Here is a 20,987-nt window from a genome sequence, read left to right on the forward strand (position 1 = left end):
TGATCCTGAACCTGAAAGGACTCTGAAGAAGAAGCTAAAACACAACACTCTGAAGAGGACTTTACTGAAACTTTCGAAAAAGAAGTAGAGATGGCCGAACCCAATAACAATGGTGGAGGTGCAAGGAAGATGCTTGGTGACTTTACTGTACCAAATTCCAACTTCCATAGAAGAAGCATCTCAATCCCTGTCATTGGAGCAAACAACTTTGAGCTAAAGCCTCAATTAGTTTCTCTGATGCAACAGAATTGCAAGTTTCATGGACTTCCATCAGAAGATCCTTTTTAGTTCTTAACTGAATTCTTGCAGATCTGTGATACTGTTAAGACCAATGGAGTTGATTCTGAGGTCTACAGGCTTATGCTTTTTCCTTTTGCTGTAAGAGACAAAGCTAGAACATGGTTGGACTCTCAACCTAGAGATAGCCTGAACTCCTGGGATAAGCTGGTCACGGCTTTCTTAGCCAAATTCTTTCCTCCTCAAAAGCTGAGCAAGCTTAGAGTAGATGTTTAGATCTTCAGGCAGAAAGAAGGTGAATCCCTTTATGAAGCTTGGGAAAGATACAAGCAACTGACCAAAAAGTGTCCTTCTTACATGCTCTCAGAATAGACCACCCTGGATATATTCTATGATGGTCTGTCTAAATTGTCTAAGATGTCATTGGACCATTCTGCAGGTGGATCCATTCACTTGAAGAAAACGCCTGTAGAAGCTCAGAAACTCATTAAAATGGTTGCAAATAACTAGTTCATGTATACTTTTGAAAGGAATCCTGTGAATAATGGGACGCCTCAGAATAAAGGAGTTCTTGAAATTGATGCTCTGAATGCCATATTGGCTCAGAACAAAATGTTGACTCAGCAAGTCAACATGATTTCTCAGAGTCTGAATGGATTGCAAAATGCATCCAACAGTACTAAAGAAGCATCTTCTGAAAAAGAAGCTTATGATCCTGAGAACCCTGCAATGGCAGAGGTGAATTACATGGGTGAAGCCTATGGAAACACCTATAATCCCTCATGGAGAAATCATCCAAATTTCTCATGGAAGGATCAACAAAAGCCTCAACAAGGCTTTAATAATGGTGGAAGAAACAGGTTTAGCAATAGCAAGCCTTTTCCATCATCCTCTCAGTAACAGACAGAAAATTCTGAGCAGAACCCATCTAGCTTAGCAAATATAGTCTCTGATTTATCTAAGGCCACTGTAAGTTTCATGAATGAAACAAGGTCCTCTATTAGAAATTTGGAGGCACAGGTAGGCCAGCTGAGTAAAAGAGTCACTGAAACTCCTCCTAGTACTCTCCCAAGCAATACAGAAGAGAATCCAAAAAGAGAGTGCAAGGCCATAACCTTGCTTGGTGTGGCCGAACCTAGAGAGGAGGAGGAGGACGTGAATCCCAGTGAGGAAGACCTCATGGGACGTCCTCTGGACAAGAAGGAGTTCCCATTTGAGGAACCTAAGGAATCCGAGGCTCATCTAGAGACCATAGAGATTCCATTGAACCTACTTCTGCCATTCATGAGCTCTGATAACTATTCCTCCTCTGAAGAGGATGAAGATATTACTGAAGGGCAAGTTGCCCAGTATTTAGGAGCAATCATGAAGCTAAATGCCAAGCTATTTGGTAATGAGACTTGGGAGGATGAACCTCCATTTCTCATTAATGAACTAAATACCTGGGTTCAGCAAACTTTATCTCAAAAGAAACAGGATCCTGGTAAATTCTTAATACCCTGTACCATAGGCACCATGACCTTTGAGAAGGCTCTGTGTGACCTAGGGTCATGTATTAACCTCATGCCACTCTCTGTAATAGAGAAACTAGGAATCTTTGAGGTACAGGCTGCAAGAATCTCACTAGAGATGGCAGACAAATCCCTGAAAAAGGCTTATGGATTAGTAGAGGACGTGCTAGTGAAGGTTGAAGGCCTTTACATCCCTGCTGATTTCATAATCCTAGACACTGGGAAAGAGGAGGATGAATCCATCATCCTTGGCAGACCTTTCCTAGCCACAGCAAAAGTTGTGATTGATGTTGACAGAGGAGAGTTGGTCCTTCAATTGAATGAGGACTACCTTGTATTCAAGACTCAAGGTTCTCCTTCTGTACACATGGAGAGGAAGCATGAAAAGCTTCTCTCAATACAGAGTCAAACAAAGCCCCCACATTCAAACTCTAAGTTTGGTGTTGAAAGGCCCCAACCATACTCTGATTATCTGTGAGGCTCCATGAGAGCCCACTGTCAAGCTATTGACATTAAAGAAGCGCTTGTTGGGAGGCAACCCAATTTTTATTTATGTTATTTTATGTTTTCTTTAGGTTGATGATCATGTGGAATCACAAAAATAACTGCAAAAATCAAAGCAAAATCAAAAATAGCATTAAAAATAGCACACCCTGGAGGATAAGCTTACTGGCGTTTAAACCCCAGTAAGAGTAGCAGAATGGGCGTTAAACGCCCAGTATGGCACCATTCTGGGCGTTTAACACCAGAAATGGGCACCAGACTGGCGTTTAACGCCAGAACAGAGCATCAAGTTGGCGTTAAATGCCAGAAACAGGCTATAACTTGGTGTTAAATGCCAGGAAAGGTATAAAAGCTGGCGTTTAACGCCAGAAACAGGCAGCAGTCTGGCGCTAAACGCCAGTATTGCATAGAGAGGCCGTTTTGCACGCCTAAATGGAGCAGGGATGAGAAGTTCTTGACCCCTCAAGATCTGTGGATCCCACAGGATTCCCACCAACCTCAACAAGAGCATGAGGAAGTCCCTCATCAAGAAATCCCTGAGATGCCTCAAGGGATACATTTTCCTCCACACAACTATTGGGAGAAACTAAGGATAGGAGCACCAAAAGCACTAAGAATTGAGCAACAAAGGAAAGGAAGAGACATTGAGGAGTTCAAGCACTCCATAGGATCTTCAAAGAGGAAGAACTAGCCGCCATCACTAAGGTGGACCCGTTCTTTAATCTCCTTGTCTTATTTTTTCTGTTTTTCGAAAATTATGCTTTATGTCTTGTCTATGTTTGTGTCTTTACTACATAATCATTAGTATCTAGTATCTATGTCTTAAAGCTATGAATAATTCCATGAATCCTTCACCTTTCTTAAATGAAAAATGTGCCTAATTACAAAAGAACAAGAAGTACTTGAATTTCAAATTTTATCTTGAAATTAGTTTAATTATTTTGATGTGGTGGCAACACTTTTTGTTTTCTGAATGAATACTTGAACAATGCATATTTTTGATAGTGAAGTTTATGAATGTTAAAATTGTTGGCTCTTGAAAGAATAATGAACAAAGAGAAATATTATTGATAATCTGAAAAATCATGAAATTGATTCTTGAAGCAAGAAAAAGCAGTGAAGAAGAAAAAAATTGCGAAAAAAAAAGAGAAAGAAATAAAAAGAAAAAGCAAGCAGAAAAAGCCAATAACCCTTTAAACCAAAAGGCAAGGGTAAAAAGGATCCAAGGCTTTGGGCATTAATGGATAGGAGGGCCCAAGGAAATAAAATCCAGGCCTAAGCGGCTAAATCAAGCTGTCCCTAACCATCTGCTTGTGTCATGAAGGTCCAAGTGAAAAGCTTGAGACTAAGTGGTTAAAGTCGTGATCCAAAGCAAAAGAGTGTGCTTAAGAACTCTGGACACCTCTAATTGGGGACTTTAGCAAAGCTGAGTCACAATCTGAAAAGGTTCACCCAGTTATGTGTCTGTGACATTTATGTATCCGGTGGTAATACTGGAAAACAAAGTACTTAGGGCCACGGCCAAGACTCATAAAGTAGCTATGTTCAAGAATCAACATACTGAACTAGGAGAATCAATAACACTATCTAAATTCAGAGTTCCTATAGATGCCAATCATTCTGAATTTCAAAGGATAAAGTGAGATGCCAAATTGTTTAGAAGCAAAAAGCTACTAGCCCCGCACATCTAATTGGGACTAAGTTTCATTGATATTGTGAGATTCATTGTATATTCTCTTCTTTTTATCCTATTTTGTTTTCAGTTTCTTGGGGATAAGCAACAATTTAAGTTTGGTGTTGTGATGAGTGGATAATTTATACGCTTTTTGGCATTATTTTTAGGTAGTTTTTAGTAGGATCTAGCTACTTTTTAGTATATTTTTATTAGTTTTTAAGCAAAATTCACATTTCTGGACTTTACTATGAGTTTGTGTATTTTTCTATGATTTCAGGTATTTTCTGGCTGAAATTGAGGGACCTGAGCAAAAATCTGATTCAGAGGCTAAAAAAGGACTGCTAATGCTGTTGGATTCTGACCTCCCTGCACTCAAAATGGATTTTCTGGAGCTACAGAAATCCAAATGGTGCGCTCTCAATTGCCTTGGAAGGTAGACATCCAGGGCTTTCCAGCAATATATGATAGTCCATACTTGGCCCGAGTTTTGACGACGCAAACTGGCGTTCAAACGCCAACTTCCTGACTTATTTTTGGCGTTAAACGCCCAAACTGGCATAAAAGCTGGCGTTTAACTCCAAGAAAAGTCTCTACACATGAAAGCTTCAATGCTCAGCCCAAGCACACACCAAGTGGGCCCGGAAGTGGATTTCTGCATCATTTACTCATTTTTATAAACCCTAGTAACTAGTCTAGTATAAATAAGATCTTTTACTATTGTATTAGACATGCGGGGATCTTTTGATCATCTTTTGATCTCTTGATCACGTTTTGGGGGCTGGCCATTCGGCCATGCCTGGACTACTTTCACCTATGTATTTTCAACGGTGGAGTTTCTACACCCCATAGATTAAGGTGTGGAGCTCTGCTGTTCCTCATGAATTAATGCAAAGTACTATTGTTTTCTATTCAATTCAAGCTTATTCTTATTCTAAGATATTCACTCGCACTTCAACCGGATGAATGTGATGATCTGTGACACTCATCATTATTCTCACTTATGAATGCGTGCCTGACAACCACTTCCATTCTATCTGCAATAGCTTGAGTGTGTATCTCTTAGCCTTCTGGTTCACGATCAGAGTCTTCGTGGTATAAGCTAGAATCAATTGGCAGCATTCTTGAGATCCGAAAAGTCTAAACCTTATCTGTGGTATTCCGAGTAGGATCTGGGATGGGATGACTGTGACGAGCTTTAAACTCGCGATTGTTGGGCGTAGTGACAGACGCAAAAGGATCAATGGATCCTATTCCGACATGATCGAGAACCGACAGATGATTAGCCGTGCGGTGACAGCGCATTTGGACCATTTTCACTGAGACAACGGGAGCTAGCCATTGACAACGGTGAAACCCAACATACAGCTTGCCATAGAAATGAGTATGAATGATTGAATGGAGGCAGTGGGAAAGCAGAGATTCAGAAGGGACAAAGCATCTCCATACGCTTATCTGAAATTCTCACCAATGAATTACATAAGTATCTCTATTTTATTTTATTTTATTTTCTATTTATATTTTAATTATCAAAATCTCATAACCATTTGAATCTGCCTGACTGAGATTTACAAGATGACCATAGCTTGCTTCAAGCCGACAATCTCTGTGGGATCAACCCTTACTCACGTAAGGTTTATTACTTGGACGATCCAGTGCACTTGCTGGTTAGTTGTGCGGAGTTGTGAAAAGGAATTGAGATTATGAACGTGCGTACCAAGTTGTTGGCGCAGTTGTGATCACAATTTCGTGCACCACTCAGCATATATGCATTTATTCTCAGCCATAAATCAACATTCATCTCAGCCATCCGACTTAAATTCATGATTCATTGTTAGCCATCCGGCTCATAACATATTCCACAATCAGCCATATTTCATTATCATACATAGCCGTTCCGGCTCAAAACATAATATCCCTTCCACCATCCAACATCATCAAACTCATAAAACCATCATTAGAGCCATAAATCACTTTTTCTCAATTCACTTCACTTTGAAATAAAAAATCAGTTCTTTCCAGCATTGGCTTTAAAATTCCCATTTCACAAATCTTTTCAGGCTCATAGCCACTTTTCCTCAAACGTAAATTTCTCTTTTCTAAAACAAAGTCACCCTTAGCATCATCTTTCCAAAATTCCAAAACCATGCTAAATTAAAATCTCCTTTGAAGGATTCAAAATCATTCATCCTAATATAGGATTCTGTAATGAAATTTCTCAGCCGAGTCTCAAGACTTTAGGAAAGAATAACATAACTCATTTCCTCAAATTCATTTAAAATTTGTAAAGCCTTAAATTCTTGATTCGAGTAACAAAAATAGAATCTAAACCAAGCCGAGTCGTGTAATCACTTACTCCAACCACATTTTCGAAACCATTGCATTCACTTGAACCAAAACCAATTTCAACTCCTTGATAAAAATCTAAAGCGTTTCCAACGGCTCAAAAATTATTTTTGTTTTGCTAAACCAGAATTCAAAGGACACTTTAAAACTTATCCAAAACGTCAAAAAATGAGATTTGTCAATCGAAACCCAAATTCTTTTAAAGTCACAAATACTTCTCCAAGTGACAAACTTTAAGTTAAATAAAGAAAAACATAAACCCTTTTCATCTTTAAAACAGCCTTAAAGTATAATTTTCTTTCGAACGACTTGCACCCAAAGACATACTATTTTTCTTAGAAAATAAGGAGAAGTCATAATTCTCTTTTCAATAATTCTTTTCAAAACGTAGCTTCATCTCTTTCATAATTGATCCAAGTAAAGATAATAAAAATCTTAAATTCACAATCCTCCAAGTAAAATAGTAAAGGCATTAAGCTCATAATTTTCCAAAAATCATTTCAAATAAAGACTCGGATTTTATAGGAATTTCGGCAGTATTTTCCCTAAAACTTGGACTTTGCCACCCTTTTCGGGTCCCAACCAAACCATTCCGCAACCCTCTTTAAAGGGTTCAAAACTAAATCAGCTCAAAATCCAACTGAATCCAAAGGTGCATTTCCATTTTCATATTTCAAGAAAACCAAATCAAACTCAAATCAATTTCCAACGGATTAAACTTGATTTCAAAGCTTTAAAGAAACGACTTTAAAGAAACACTTCAAAATCGTCCGTTTCACAAAACCAAATAATTATCAAATCAACCAAGCATTCATATTCATCAAAACCAACCATCATTATACAAGACTTATACAATCACTCAAGTATACATTTTTACCACATAATATCCATATATAATAATTCCAAAATAAAAATATATTTTTCTGAAAAGGCCTTTACCTCGACAAATTGAAACCATAATCCAAACACCTCTCAGAAACCCTTTCGTCTCGACCCAAAATCAATGACAGCTTCAAAGCACAGCCCCACACATTTTTGCAGCAGCATAACAGCTCTAAATCACAACAAGTAACCTCGGTTACTAAATCCTAAGAACATTAATATCGCAAAGGCTTTAATACACGTACAGAACACTAACGCGGGGCTTTCGAAACAAAATACTTACTGAACAAGCGAAATGAAACAGTGGCAGGCTCTGAACCAGTTTGGTAGCGGCCCCGGCAGCCACCTCAAGCGGCAGCGGCGACCAGACTCCGGCGATGGTGACTGAAACCCTCATACAGAGACGATAAAGGTTCCGAAATCTTAAACGAATGAAAACCAAACTCAAAAATCCTTACTGGCAGAGTTTTTCGGTGATGGCAGTGGGGTTCCGGGCAGCAGAAGCGACCAGAAGCCAGGGGCATCAATGGCAGCGGTCACAGAACTGTTCCCAGCGGCCAGGGGTGCAGCGGCCATGGCATCAATGGCAGCGGGACTCCAATGGTGGCAGAAACAACCCTATTCACAGCGCCATTTCACGCGCTTCTCTCTCACAAACAGCAGCAACAACCAGCGTGTTCAGTGACGATGGAGACACGGCGGCGGAGCTCCCACTCCGACGCGGCTTGACGGCGATGCTGAGGCTCAGAAATGGTGACACGGTGGTGGCGCTGGCTTCCCTATTTGCATCTCTCTCTGTTCGGTCTCTCTCTCTCCTCCTCTGGCGTGGGTGGCTGGCGCGGCGACATGATTGGCGGCGGTGAGGCGCAGCTGGCGGCAAGGCGTGACGGGTTCGGCGGATCGGTGGGGGCTGCAATGGCAGGAGGCGCGGTGGCACTCTATCTTCTCTCTTCCCTTGCGTGATAGCCCTCAAGGCGTGGCACGACGGCGTGGGCAAGATGCAACGGCGGCGGTACCCAGTCGGCGGCGCCAAGCCCTTCTCCCTCTCTTTTTCTCCTTCTGGCTCAGTATCCCTTTTTCTCTATTTCCCATTCTTTCTTTTCCTTTGCTTCAGGGAACCGTGTGTGTGTGTGTGTGTTTGCTGCGCAGAGAAGATGGAAGGGAATGGGTTTAGCAAAAATTAGGGTTAGGGACATTTTAGTAATTTTAAATAAAAATAGGGATAACATAGTAATTAGAAATAAATTTTAATCCAACAATAATAGTGTATAAAAATACTATTTATTCATCAATTTTATAAATTATTTTCGATAAAATGTTCAAACCCAAGAATTGAAAATAATATAATTAATTTCTTTATTTTCCAAAACAGCAGAATTAATATTTTAAAATATTAATTATTTAGTCCAAATCATATAAAATTCTTATTATCTCATAACTACTAATGTTATAATTTAAATATAGAAAATAACACAATAATCATGAAATTAAGCAAAATCTTCATTTTAATTATCAAAACTTGATTTAATTATTCTCAATGAAATAATTTCTTAAAATAAAATCTCTAATAATAAATAAATTTGAAATCAGCTCATAATAAGGTTTTTCAAAAGTTCTGGGTCTTACAGACTGAGGCAGTCTCCCGTTCGCATAACCTTTCGTGCCATAAGAGTGAACTCGGGCATTATGACCCGAAAGAGTAAGCTGGGGAATATATTCTAGGAAGCGTATAAAAGTGAGTCAGGAACTATATCCCAAGGACGTGGTAGAAAGGCGACATCCAAAAGGATGTGTCGTGTTGGCAGTTGAACCGACAAGTGATCTCACAGCCAATAGGATAGGCATTCATCATATGCATTTTCTATGTGTTTGATTTCTTTGCTTAATAGCATTATGCCTAGTTGAATAACATGCCTATTTGCTAAATGAATAACTTGCTGTATATGAACTATTCTTGTGTTTTACTTGTCTGTATTACTTGTGCTTTCTGGTTTTGAGGAGGTTCAATAGGTGGTGGCGATGAGATCGTGTGGAGGGCAGGTTGGCGAAAGCTGTGGGATAGTGGTGACTGTTAGAGTAGAAATCCCTTAAGTTAGATAAACCTTTTTATGGCTTTCAAGTATATTTATAAATTTTGAAATCTATATGCATGTGGGGAGACCTAGGACTGCCTTTGGCTTCTCAAAACCTTATATCTTATCTATTGGGCACTGTTACCATACTGAGAATTTCTTATTCTCATACCATATGTTAGTATTTTTCATATGCAGGTTGCAACCCACCTCGGTGAGTTTGCGGATAGTGACAGAGCGGAGCATAGTTCAAGTTAAATTTGATTTACTTATTTTGTTGTAGTCTCTTATTTTTGTATACTTTATGCTTTAAAGGCTTTACTTCTGAAAACTTTGAGAGATAGGATGTTAGCTGTTTTTATTATCAAAACTCTAATGTAGCTTCTGTTTAAACTAGTCGGCCTAGATTCAGTGGGTTGCGACTAGTTCTCTTTTTGGATATTGAATATAGAACTTGTTTATTTTAATTATTACCTTGTGTATCCTGGAGCTATCTACAAGATTTTATATATTATATTTTGTTCTTTTCGTGCCAATGCGTTTTAGTTATCGTGTTTGAACGCTTCGTGCTTTGTATCTATATTCTAAGTTCTTTGATCCTTTGTTCCTTTCATCGGACTTCTAGTTATACTATTTTTTGATTATATACTATTTATGGATATTTATAACTATCATTATGCTTTATTGCCTTTGCTTCACCGCTATAGGATGAAGCTTAGTGTGATAGGGTGTTACTTAAAATCTTACATGCTTCAGTCGAAGAGCAGTGCTTGTAAGTAGTTACAGAGGTCATGTTTGGCATGCTTTAGTTGGAGAGAAGCACCTGTAAGACAAAGGTTCTTACAGAGGTCATGCCACTAGAAGCCATACCCAGACAAAGGTTGCTAGGTTGCGTCAGGAGAAGGTAGAAACCGACAGATGAACTCATTACTTGCACTAAGAATAGACATGTACCATACTTGTTTGTACATATTTTTTGGTTATATGTTTTTGTAATTCGTATGTATGTGCTTCTTGATTAATTGTTTCTCTGTGCCTATGGTTATTAAAGTTAGTATGTATCCTGTGGTTGTTGTTGGTGGCTAAGTATAACATAAAATAAACCTAACTAACTACTCCGACCCTATTAAATACTTCCCAGTTCTTACCCTTCATTTTTTTCCTTTAGATGGAGACAGAAATTCTGTTCTATGAGCTTTCAAATCCTTATATATACGAGGATTCAGTATTCCATAGTTTCTATATAGTAGCTGCGGAGCCTCGAGTACGCTTATACGTGTTACGTGACCATCCTTTTCAGCACCCTATAGATACCCCGTACTTCGACTCGGACACACCGTATGAGTTTTGGCTATCATGGCTTCATCCAAACGCACCCCACCATCCTTTCCTGGACGGACCTGGACATGCTATTCTCGCACAGCTATAGGGCTAGGTAGTTCCTAAGCCTGACCCAGTTGAGGAGTTTATTCATGCACCTTATCCTGATTGGGACCTTCTCTCTAAGCCGATGGCAACATATTCGTTAGGCATGCATTCATGGGATCATTCAGGACCTCCAGCAGAGAGATTGGATCACATACTAGCAGACGGGCCTGTGTTCACAGGCGACCTTGTACATATAGACATCAGCAATGACAATAGTTTCAGGAGTTTTCCTGAGGTCATAGTGATTTCTGATGATGACGAGGACCCGTAGGAGGATCCAGAGGTGGTGGAGATCTTGTCTTCAGATAGCGACAGTTAGAGAATGGTCGCATGTTTTAACGGCACTATAGCTTAGCACCGATGTTTTGGTTTAGACACTCACTTTTGGTTAGATCTACAGAGAGATTAGAAACTTGTTAGACTTGCTAGGCTAGTTTGGGCGCCAGACTAGGGATAACCAATGAAAGAAATAAAAGTAACCACTTTTTTGAATGAAGAAGGAGAAAAAATATAACAACCTCAATTGGTGAAAAAATAAGTTACATAATGTGTTTAGTTTTTCTACAAACTTGAAATATGAATATATTAAAAAATATTATAATGAATAAATTAAATTCAAAGGCCGATTAATGGATAATTATTAAAGGATGAATAATATTTTTTAATACTAAATTATTTTTAATAAATAAATTTTATTAATTTATGTGTACAAATTTTAAAAATATGGGTGTAAACTATATTGATTCATATGTGCAAAATTTTAATAAATATAAGTGTAACCTATATGCTTCTTGTGTTTAAAATTTTTGTAAATATGAGTGTAAATTATTACTGACTAATATGGACTAAAAATAATGATATTTTATGGTCATATAGTATTGTTCTCATATAAAATCAAATCCACAAGAATTAATTAACAAAAGAAAATCAACCTCCAAAAGTCGAGCACAATTGGTTATAATGGGTGTACATGAACCAGGTAAAACCGGGTTTATCATAACCCATACCCGATCCTAAATATATATTAGGTCTATTTTTTAGACTCTAACCTAACCCTTAGACTCGATGAAAACTATACACATTCGGATCACAGGTATACTGAATAAAAACCGAATAAAAATCAAAGAGAAATACAATTATCTCCTCTTCACATTATTCTTTATCTAAAACAAAATCATGAAGAAATTAAATGTTGTTCAATAATAATTAGTAACAAATCAGAAACCTTATACTAACAATAATCAAAAACTTTATAATAACAATAATCAGAAAAATTAACAATAACCACATCAATTAAAATAAGAACAAATAAAAAAAAAACAGGTGATAATCAAAACAAATAATCAGTTTTTTGGTGGTAATCAGAACCGTGATCTGGATTTTAGAAGCTTAACCTTAATTATATTTTTCTAGAAAAAATAAGAAAATACTAGTTCACTTGTAATCACTAATCAAAACACCAATTAGAAGTTTAGAATATCAACATTAATTTTTTTTAATAGAAATGAAGGTTTACTTAAGCTTGGAATAGGGGAAGGGGCAGTTGAGCAGAGGCGGTGGCTTACTAAGCTTTGCCAGGGCTTCTAATGGTGGTGCCTGGTGGGTTCGCGGGGACTGATGGAGATAGAACTAAGAAGCAGAAGAGCACTGAAGAAGAAGCAGCATTGAGCGTCACTGAGAAGTAGAAGAGTGCCACTGATGGTGTCATCGTCATTGAGAAAGCATGTAGCACCGTGGGCGTGAAGCATCTTCGACACTCAACAGTTCGATTCGATAAGAAGAGGCAGAGTACCGAGAAGCATTTGAATAGAGGAGCTTCGGTGCGGGCCAAGGTAGCTCTAAGGCTGGTGATGGTGGTGTTTGGACAAGGTGGTGAGCAGTATTGAGCAAGGGTTGAGCCGTTGAGATGAGAGACAGAGTGGAGAAGACCGAGACTGATAGGGTGCCGCAGCTCCCTAATTGAAAGAGAGGAGGGTGAGGTTATGAGTTTCTCACTCTCGTAGCTATGCCCTTAGTATATCACTAACTATATTCGCAATTTTTTAAGGGTATGGATCTTCATCGGGCCAGGGCGGGGTGACTCGATCTATGGCTTGGTCCGGGTTCAGTTATTCTCTCGGGCATTTTTTCTTTCCTTAGGCTAGACCCAGGTCTCTTCAGGAACGGATTATAATATACAAAAATGCTTTGGGTTCGGGCCGCGTCTCCAGACCACGTACACCCCTAGATTATATGTTCGATTTTTAATGGTACTCATGAAAAAACTTCGAAAAAGTTTAGGGAGGCAACTACAACATAAGCCAACTCAAGCCAATTTCTTTTATTTTTAGTTTTAAAATTCAAAAAATTAGGGTAGTGAGAGATTTTTTTTTCTTTATAACAGGCCTATTTTTCAACTCATTAGATCTAGTTGGCTATACTCTTAGTTAGTTCCTAGCAGATACTAAAACAAAACACTCATTTTGATGATATCAAAAATTTTGAAGAGATTTTATTTATAAAAAATAAAAAATGCTACGTGCATAAAAAAAGTTATTAAATTAGTCATTATATATTTATATTTTTTGGGGGATAAGTACTGTTTTGCTCCCTAAGGTATAAGGTCAAAATCAAAATAGTCCCTAATCTTATTTTTGATTTAAAATCATCCCCAACATTTTATTTGGTATTTAAATCATCCTTTTGGATGATGTTACCCTTCAGTATATCACAAGATAGAGAGAGAAAAGCAAGGCTGCTTCTTCGTTCTTCACTTCTTCTCACTCACATTCAGAGAAGATAGAGAAGCAAATACTCAGAAAGAGAGAGAAGGAGAGAAGAAAGTCTCGCCGTTGCGGTCGCCGATGCCCTCCCCCTCAACCTTGCCTCGCCGCGCCTCACCTTCCCCCTCGCCATGCCTTGCCTTCCCCCTCGCCCTTGCTTCACCGTGCCTCGCCCTCGCCTCGCTTTGTCTTACCGCACCTGGCCCTCGCCCTCGCCTCTTGTTCCTCGTCGTCGTCGGGGAGGTGGTGGTGGTGATGGTGGTGATGGTCGTGTTCCTCGCGTTTCCAGCATCACCGCCGTGCCTCCCCTCCCCTTTCCTCCATACTCTCTGTTATCCAAATTCACTGCCACCACCACCACGCAGCTCCACCGTCACTGCCATCACAGGTAAGTTAAGATTCAAGTTCCTAATTCCTGTTCTTATTCATCACAATCTCTAATTTTTAAATTCATTACAAACCCTGCAGTAGTTTCTGTCGAGGCTGAAGGAGGTCGCCACCGAGCTGCTCCCCTCGCTATGTCGCTGCTGCTACTGCAACCACCTTCTCTAATCTTTGTTCTTGTTTTTGTTATGTTCTTTTTTTTTGGATTGCTGTTGCTTTTTTCATTTTTTTTTAAATCTGAATCTGTTGTTATTGTTGTTATTGTTGTTGTTGTTGAATTTGAAGAATAATTTTTGTTCTGTCGTTATTTCTGGATTGCTTTTGGATGCTGCTGCTTTTCTCATTCTTTTTGTTTTTTTTTTAATTTGAATCTGTTGTTGTTATTGTTGGATTAGAAGAATTTGATGTTGTTCATCACAATCCCTAATTTTCTAATTTTTGTTTATCATAATCTTGAATTTTGTTAATTGTATTTAAGAATTTGAACAAATTTTAATTTTTGTTCATGGAAGAAGAAGGAGAATGATGGTTCTAGTCGAACTTGAGAAGGGGGGTTGAATCAAGTTGGCTTAAAACTTAAAGTTTCAAACTCTCTTTATGCTGTCACTTGAGTTGCAGGAGATTATTTGAAATTATCTCATACACAGAACTAGAAAAGAGTAGGGAAGAGAAGATGAAGACCAGCATATATCCTGGTTCGGATTCTTTGTACAATGAATCCTACGTCCAGTCTCCACCACAAACCATGGTGGAATTTTCACTATAATTCTCAGGTTGCATACACCAATACTATTGAATTACTCCCTAATTCAACTAGTATCTACCCCTAAGCTTTCTTCACCAAAGCTTATCAACCCCAAAGTGCTGTCCCAACTTGGAAGGAGAATCTATACAGATTCAATCTCACCAAGTGCTAACCCAACTTGTCAAGGGGAACTAATCTTAGTTCATACACCCAAATTACATAAAAAATCTGTGGCTATTTTGCATCACTCTTGCCTTTTCTCTCTTGGCTTTTGAACCTCACATAATTGCCTTTTCTCAAAATAGAAAATAACGCAAGACAATCATAACACAAAGATCAGAATTAAGCTTGAGTAGAAGAAAAAGATTCCAGCTCAATGTATGAGATGGTGCTCTGTTTGTATGCTCTCTTTTTTTTGACTTGAAATAGTGGAGTGAAGCTTGTTATATATCTTCAGCTTGGCTTCATTGTAGCTTCATCCTTTTGCTTGTCCTTGCTACTCGTTGGAGCTGGCACAGCTAGCAAGCTGTCTTTCTTCATCATGCTCCACTACCCCTGCTGCTGGAGGAGCTCGTCCACCACCTCTGTGGTCCTTTTCCTTGCTTTCTTCCTTGGCATGCTCTCCTTTTTCATCCTGCTCCATGATCTCTGCCATACAATGAGCTTCACCCACTATCTATTCTGCTTGGCAAGTTTGTGTTTTGCTCTCCCATTACTGAAATTTGCTTTAATGTTTGTCCTTGGAGAGGTGGGAGTGTACTAGCTGTCCTTGGTGTGTTATTTCATCCTTTTTCTTCTAGCTGTCCTGTTTTGCTCATGAGGTAGACAGCTGCCCTTTTTCTCTTTGCAAACACATAGCCATTTAATTTGAACAGTGCTATAAAGAATATTAGTTCTTTACATGGCTGAAGCTTGCTAGACTTGGGCTGAAAAACTGATTAATGGGCCTGCCACAATAAAGCACACATTAAACAATATTGGGCTTTCAACCCAAATAAATGTTTGTCATCATTAGTTAACCCAAAATCAAACTAAACTTAACAATCTCCCCCTTGATGACAAACATGATAAAATAAGGAAATTAAAGACTAATTTCAGAGAGTTAAGAACACTTCCCTTTGATGACATTTGGATTTTGAGTTGCTCCCCCTGAATGCTAGCTTTACTCCCCCTTGATCATGGCTTACCTGGACAAAGCTTAAAAATAGCCAAGACCAATATTTCCAAGCAATATATCACAGTAATGAAAGCACAGAACAATTATCACTAAGCACAACACAGGATAAATTATAGTACCACAAAACATTGTTCTTAACTATTACTATTAACCCTTAAGCCAAAGCTAACATTCCTTTTCTTTTCTCTCCCTTTTGTCATCAAGGGAGGAAAGAAAAAAATCTGCACAAAATTTGTTAGTGGCTGGTGTATATAGTGTAAGTAGCAGAGTAGTTAAGGTCTTTACAGTCATCCAAAATAAACAAACAAGTTCAAAAAGTAAACTGAGTCATAATCACAAATGAGAGAAAATGAGCTAGGCATCAGAGTTGGATTCATCAGAGGTTCCATCGTCCTCTCCCTCATTATCAGAAGTGATGATGCCAACCTCGACATCCTCCACAAAGTCCCTTAGAATCCGAATTCTCCCTTTGGTCTTCTTGAGAGCATTTTTCTCCATAACTTGGTTCCTTTTGCACTCGGCACCATGTGTGAGAAGAAGGTCTATCAGATTGATGAATTCCTCAAGTACATTCTTCAGAATACGTGTCATGACCTTGATAGTTGTGGAGGTTGAAGGGGGAATCAGAGGATCCTCATCAGCCGAGGGAACATCAGTGCTGTCATCAGTTTGGCGACGCCTGGAAGCTGTTTTCTTTACTGCACCACCCCCTTTGATGTATGAGTTATAGTCTCTAAAAATCTCAGCCCCAAAATCAACATTATAATATTGAAAAATTTTTGTAAGAAGCATGGCATATGGTAAAGCATTTTTGGTACTGACACAAGCATGCATATGTCTTACAAGCAAGTAAGCAAAAGAAATAGGAGTTTTAGAAAGTAGAGCAAATAGAACCAGTGTGTCACAGAATGATACACGTTGAAGAGAGCCCCGCTGAGGCAAAATGATGTGGTTAACAATCCTGTGCAACTGGGCACGGATAGGGCCAAGAGACTTGTGAGTAAGAGTTGTACCTTCTAAGAGAGGGATGTTGACGCACACAGTACTCAGAGCATCAAAGTAAGACACATTCATGGTATCGTCCCACTTACCCGACGTATACACATCAACCCCCCAGTCCTGATAATCTAAGGCTTTGCTTATATGGTATTTGTCGAGGATGATCACATTACCCTTAACAAAAAAAGCGATTCTCCCTTCTTTGTAGGATAGATTGCAATAGAACTGCTTCACTAGATCAGGATAAATTTTCTCCTTAATGGACAAAATGGGAATCCATCCTTGAAATGCAAACAGAGGTGTAAAGTTCAGACCTTTCCTACGGAGTTTATCTAGATTGACAAGCTTAGGGGGACAAAGAGTGCGCTTATAGATGTCTTTGCATAAAAACAAGTAGTTCATGAGAGACTGAAAGCGACGACGATCAAAAGACTCATGGGGAAAATCAGCATAGAAGGACTTGTAACCAATGAGGTTTGACAGCTTAGGTTCAGAAACAGAGCGAAAAGCGAAGAGGAAAATCAATGACTGTACCGCAGGTATGGCAATTCTGAGTGGGTGGAGTCTCTTCGTCTTTGTGAAGAGGTCTCTTGCCTCTGGAAGAACTGGGTTTGGAAGAACTGGGTTTGGAAGAACTTGGCTGAGAAGTATTTGGAGGAGGAGGAGTAGGGCGAGGAGCGACACCAGGGCAGCGAGCAGTGGTCTTAGTTCGGGCCATATCAGGAGAATGATTTGGTGGTGATGAAGGTGAAGAACGAGTGGGAGATTGGGAAGGAGAAGAGTGTGTGTGATCAGAATGGTGGGTACTACTATGGGAGCCTCTGCGGACAGCTCTTTTCTTTCGTGCCATATTTATAGAGCACTGGTGGAAGGAGAAGATAAAAGAGTTGAGAGAGTAGTGTGAATGGATGCATGTAGTGGGGAGTTAATATAAGAGTGGAGGAGTGCAAATGTTGCATCTTGAAAACAGATAAAAATGAAAACTTTAAAAATGGTTTTGAAAACATTGAGAGTTACAGCTGTAACCTTTGTACGTTGATACCAGGAGAGAGAAACAAAAGATCAAAAGATGCCTAAAGAAAGTGGAGCAGACAAAAAAATTAAAAACCCATTTAAAGAAATGATGTGACAAAAAATTAAAGAGGCCCAATTAAAGTGAAATGTAGTTGGTAAAACATTAAGAAAGCAAAGCTGAAATGGGCCAAATGGTTTCAATAAAGAAAGCTCAGATGTCGTGAACTGCTCCAGCACATGAGGTCCATCATTCATCATGGTCAGGTGTGAATCCAGTAGCTTCATAGTGACTTACTCATCATCTGCCAAAAAAAAAATCTCACCACGATTTATGAGACAAAACACAAAAGATCTCATTATCAGAGTCATTAAGAAAACAAAAATGAAGCAAGAATGCCCAGTTCAGTTCGTAAATTGCAAAATCTCTCCTCTATCAATGGTTTGGTGAAAATATCTGCTAGCTAACCTTCAGAGTTAACATAAACTGAATATCTAAATTTTCATTTTGCACATGTTCTCTTATAGAATGAAATCGAACTTCAATGTGCTTTGTTCTTGAGTGCAAAACAGGGTTTTTGGAAATATTTATGGCACTCATGTTGTCACAAAATAATGGAATGTTAGAAACATTCAGCTTATAGTCAGCTAGTTAAGTTTTCAGCCATAATAGTTGAGAACAATAAGAGGAGGCTGCAATATACTCATCTTCGGCTGTTGAAAGTGCCACTGTAGCTTGCTTCTTGCTAGCCAAGCAATGAGTGATTTTCCAAGAAAGCAGCACATGCCACTTGTGCTTCTTCTATCAATCCTATCCCCAGCAAAATTTGCATCACAGAAACCCACTAATTGAAATGAATCGGTCTTAGGAAATCATAACCCATAATCAGTGGTACCAAGTATATATCGGATGATTCTCTTGACAGCTGAGAGATGGGACTCCTTAGGCTTTGATTGAAACCTTGAGCAAACTCCAACACTTTGGATGATATCAGGCCTTGAGGAGGTTAGATACATCAAAGATCCAATCATCCCTCTATAGCGTGTCTCATCAACATCTCTACCATGTTCATCCTTATCAAGCTTGATATTAAGGTGCATGGGGGTTCCCATTGGCTTGGTACAATCCAGCCCAAATTTCTCGACAAGTTCCTTAGCATATTTTTCTTGATGGATGAATATGCCTTCAGTAGTTTGTTTTATTTACAAGCCTAGAAAGAAGTTGAGCTCTCCCATCATGCTCATATCATATTCATTGGTTATAAGCTTAGCAAAATCTACACACAAATTCTCATTAGCTGAACCAAATATAATATCATCAACATAAACTTGCATAAGAATAAAATGATCAAGATAGTTCCTAATAAATAAAGTGGTGTCAGTGGCTCTTCTTTTAAAATTGTTTTTCAATAAAAATGAGCTAAGCCTCTCATACCAAGCTCTAGGAGCTTGTCTCAAACCATACAAGGCTTTAGCTAGTTTGAAAACATGGTTAGGAAAAGATTTTTTTTCAAACCCAGGTGGTTGACCCACATAAACCTCTCTATCTATTATGCCATTGAGAAAAGCACACTTTACGTCCATTTGGAATAGCTTGAAGCCACAATGAGCTGCATAAGCAAGGAGAAATCTTATGGCTTCCATTCTAGCTACAGGTACAAAGGATTCATCGAAATCAATCCCTTCCTCTTGATCATATCCTTGAGCAACCAATCTAGCTTTGTTTCGGACTATGGATCCATCTTCACCCAGTTTGTTTCTGAAAATTCATTTAGTGCCAGTGACTTTCTTTCCATTTGGATAGGGCACTAATGACCAGACCTAATTCTTCTCAAATTGCTGCAATTCCTCCTTCATAGCTAACACCCAAGATGGATCAGCAAGAGCTTCTTTGATGTTTTGAGGTTCAATCTTTGATAAAAGAGCTAAGTTGTTAGATTCAGCTCTTTTCAAGGATGATCTTGTTGAAATACTTTTGGAGGGATCACTAATTAAGAATTTCTCAGGATAATTTTTCAAAAACTTCCATTCCCTGGGCCGTCTGATTTGAGTTGAAGATCCAGGTTCCTCTTGATCAACAATAGCCTCTGCATCTGTGTTTTCAGCTGCGACATGAGATAATTCCAAATTGTCTCCTGCAGAATTGGAATTTTTGCAGCTAACAGGTGTAACTTCATGAGAACTTGGATTTTGTGGAACTGGTTCAGAGTTCTTTGGTAATTCAGCTTCAAAACCTGGACTATCATCAATGCAAACACTGAAAACATTGTTAGACTCACAGAAGGTGACATGCATGGTTTCTTCAACAGTTTTGGAGTTTTTGTTATATACTCTATAGGCTTTGCTATTTGTGGAATAACTCAAAAAAATGCCTTCATGTGTTTTAGGATCAAATTTTCCTAAGTTTTCTTTGATATTCAGAATGAAACACTTGCAGCCAAACACATGAAAATAACTAAGATTGGGAGGATGCCCTTTCCAAAGTTCATATGGGGTTTTCTTCAAAAACTTCCTAATGATGGTTCTATTTAAAACATAGCAAGCTGTATTCACAGCTTCAGCCCATAAGAACTTGGGAATTTCATATTCACATAACATAGCTCTAGCCATTTCTTGTAAACTTCTATTTCTTCTCTCAGCAACACCATTTTGTTGAGGTGTTCTTAGATAAGAGAAGTTATGTGATGTGCCTTGTTCATCACAAAAATATTCATAGAATTAATTTTCAAATTCTTTACCATGATCACTTCTAATTGAAACAATTTTTAAACCTTTTTCATTTTGAATCTTTTTGCTGAATTTCTCAAAAACAGAAAAAACCTCATGTTTATGAGCAAGAAAGAACACCCAGCCAAATCTAGTATAGTCATCCACAACTACCATGCCATAACTCTTTCCTCCAAGACTTTGAGTCCTAGTTGGTCCAAACAGATCAAGATGCAACAACTCCAATGGTTTCTTAGTAGAGACATCTTCCTTGGGTTTGAAAGAGGTTTTAATTTGTTTACCCATTTGACAAGCATCACAAATGATGTCCTTATCAAATTTTATATTAGGAAGACCTCTAACTAAGCCTCTCTTTACAAGTTTAGAGATTTGGAACATACTAGCATGTCCTAACCTCTTATGCCACATCCATTTTTCAGATTCCATTGAAGAGAAATAAGTTACATTTTGAACTTTTAGATCATCTAGAGTGATACCATAAACATTGTCACTTCTTTTGGCAACAAATAAAACAACCCCTGTTTTCTTAT

General features: G+C 38.6%; 1 protein-coding gene and 1 non-coding gene across 2 annotated transcripts; both read right to left on the reverse strand.

Moving 5' to 3' along the window:
• Positions 1-492: 492 nt before the first annotated feature.
• On the reverse strand, positions 493-600 carry LOC148569082 (small nucleolar RNA R71). Its single transcript, XR_015882347.1, has one exon. It is a non-coding gene; the product is annotated as a small nucleolar RNA R71 (small nucleolar RNA).
• An 18,951-nt stretch (positions 601-19,551) lies between these two features.
• Positions 19,552-20,340, reverse strand: LOC148569083 (uncharacterized). Its single transcript, XM_088484881.1, has one exon. It carries the CDS (start codon positions 20,338-20,340, stop codon positions 19,552-19,554), a length of 789 nt encoding a protein of 262 aa, XP_088341007.1.
• Positions 20,341-20,987: the final 647 nt, after the last annotated feature.

The sequence above is a fragment of the Arachis ipaensis genome, chromosome B4 (assembly GCF_059453495.1).
Source record: "Arachis ipaensis isolate K30076 ecotype BB chromosome B4, ASM5945349v1, whole genome shotgun sequence".
NCBI lineage: Eukaryota > Viridiplantae > Streptophyta > Magnoliopsida > Fabales > Fabaceae > Arachis > Arachis ipaensis.

Bases quoted from the DNA above. Each gene is read 5' to 3' on its own strand.
- LOC148569083 (XM_088484881.1), bottom strand. From the start codon at position 20,340: ATGGCTAGAGCTATGTTATGTGAATATGAAATTCCCAAGTTCTTATGG.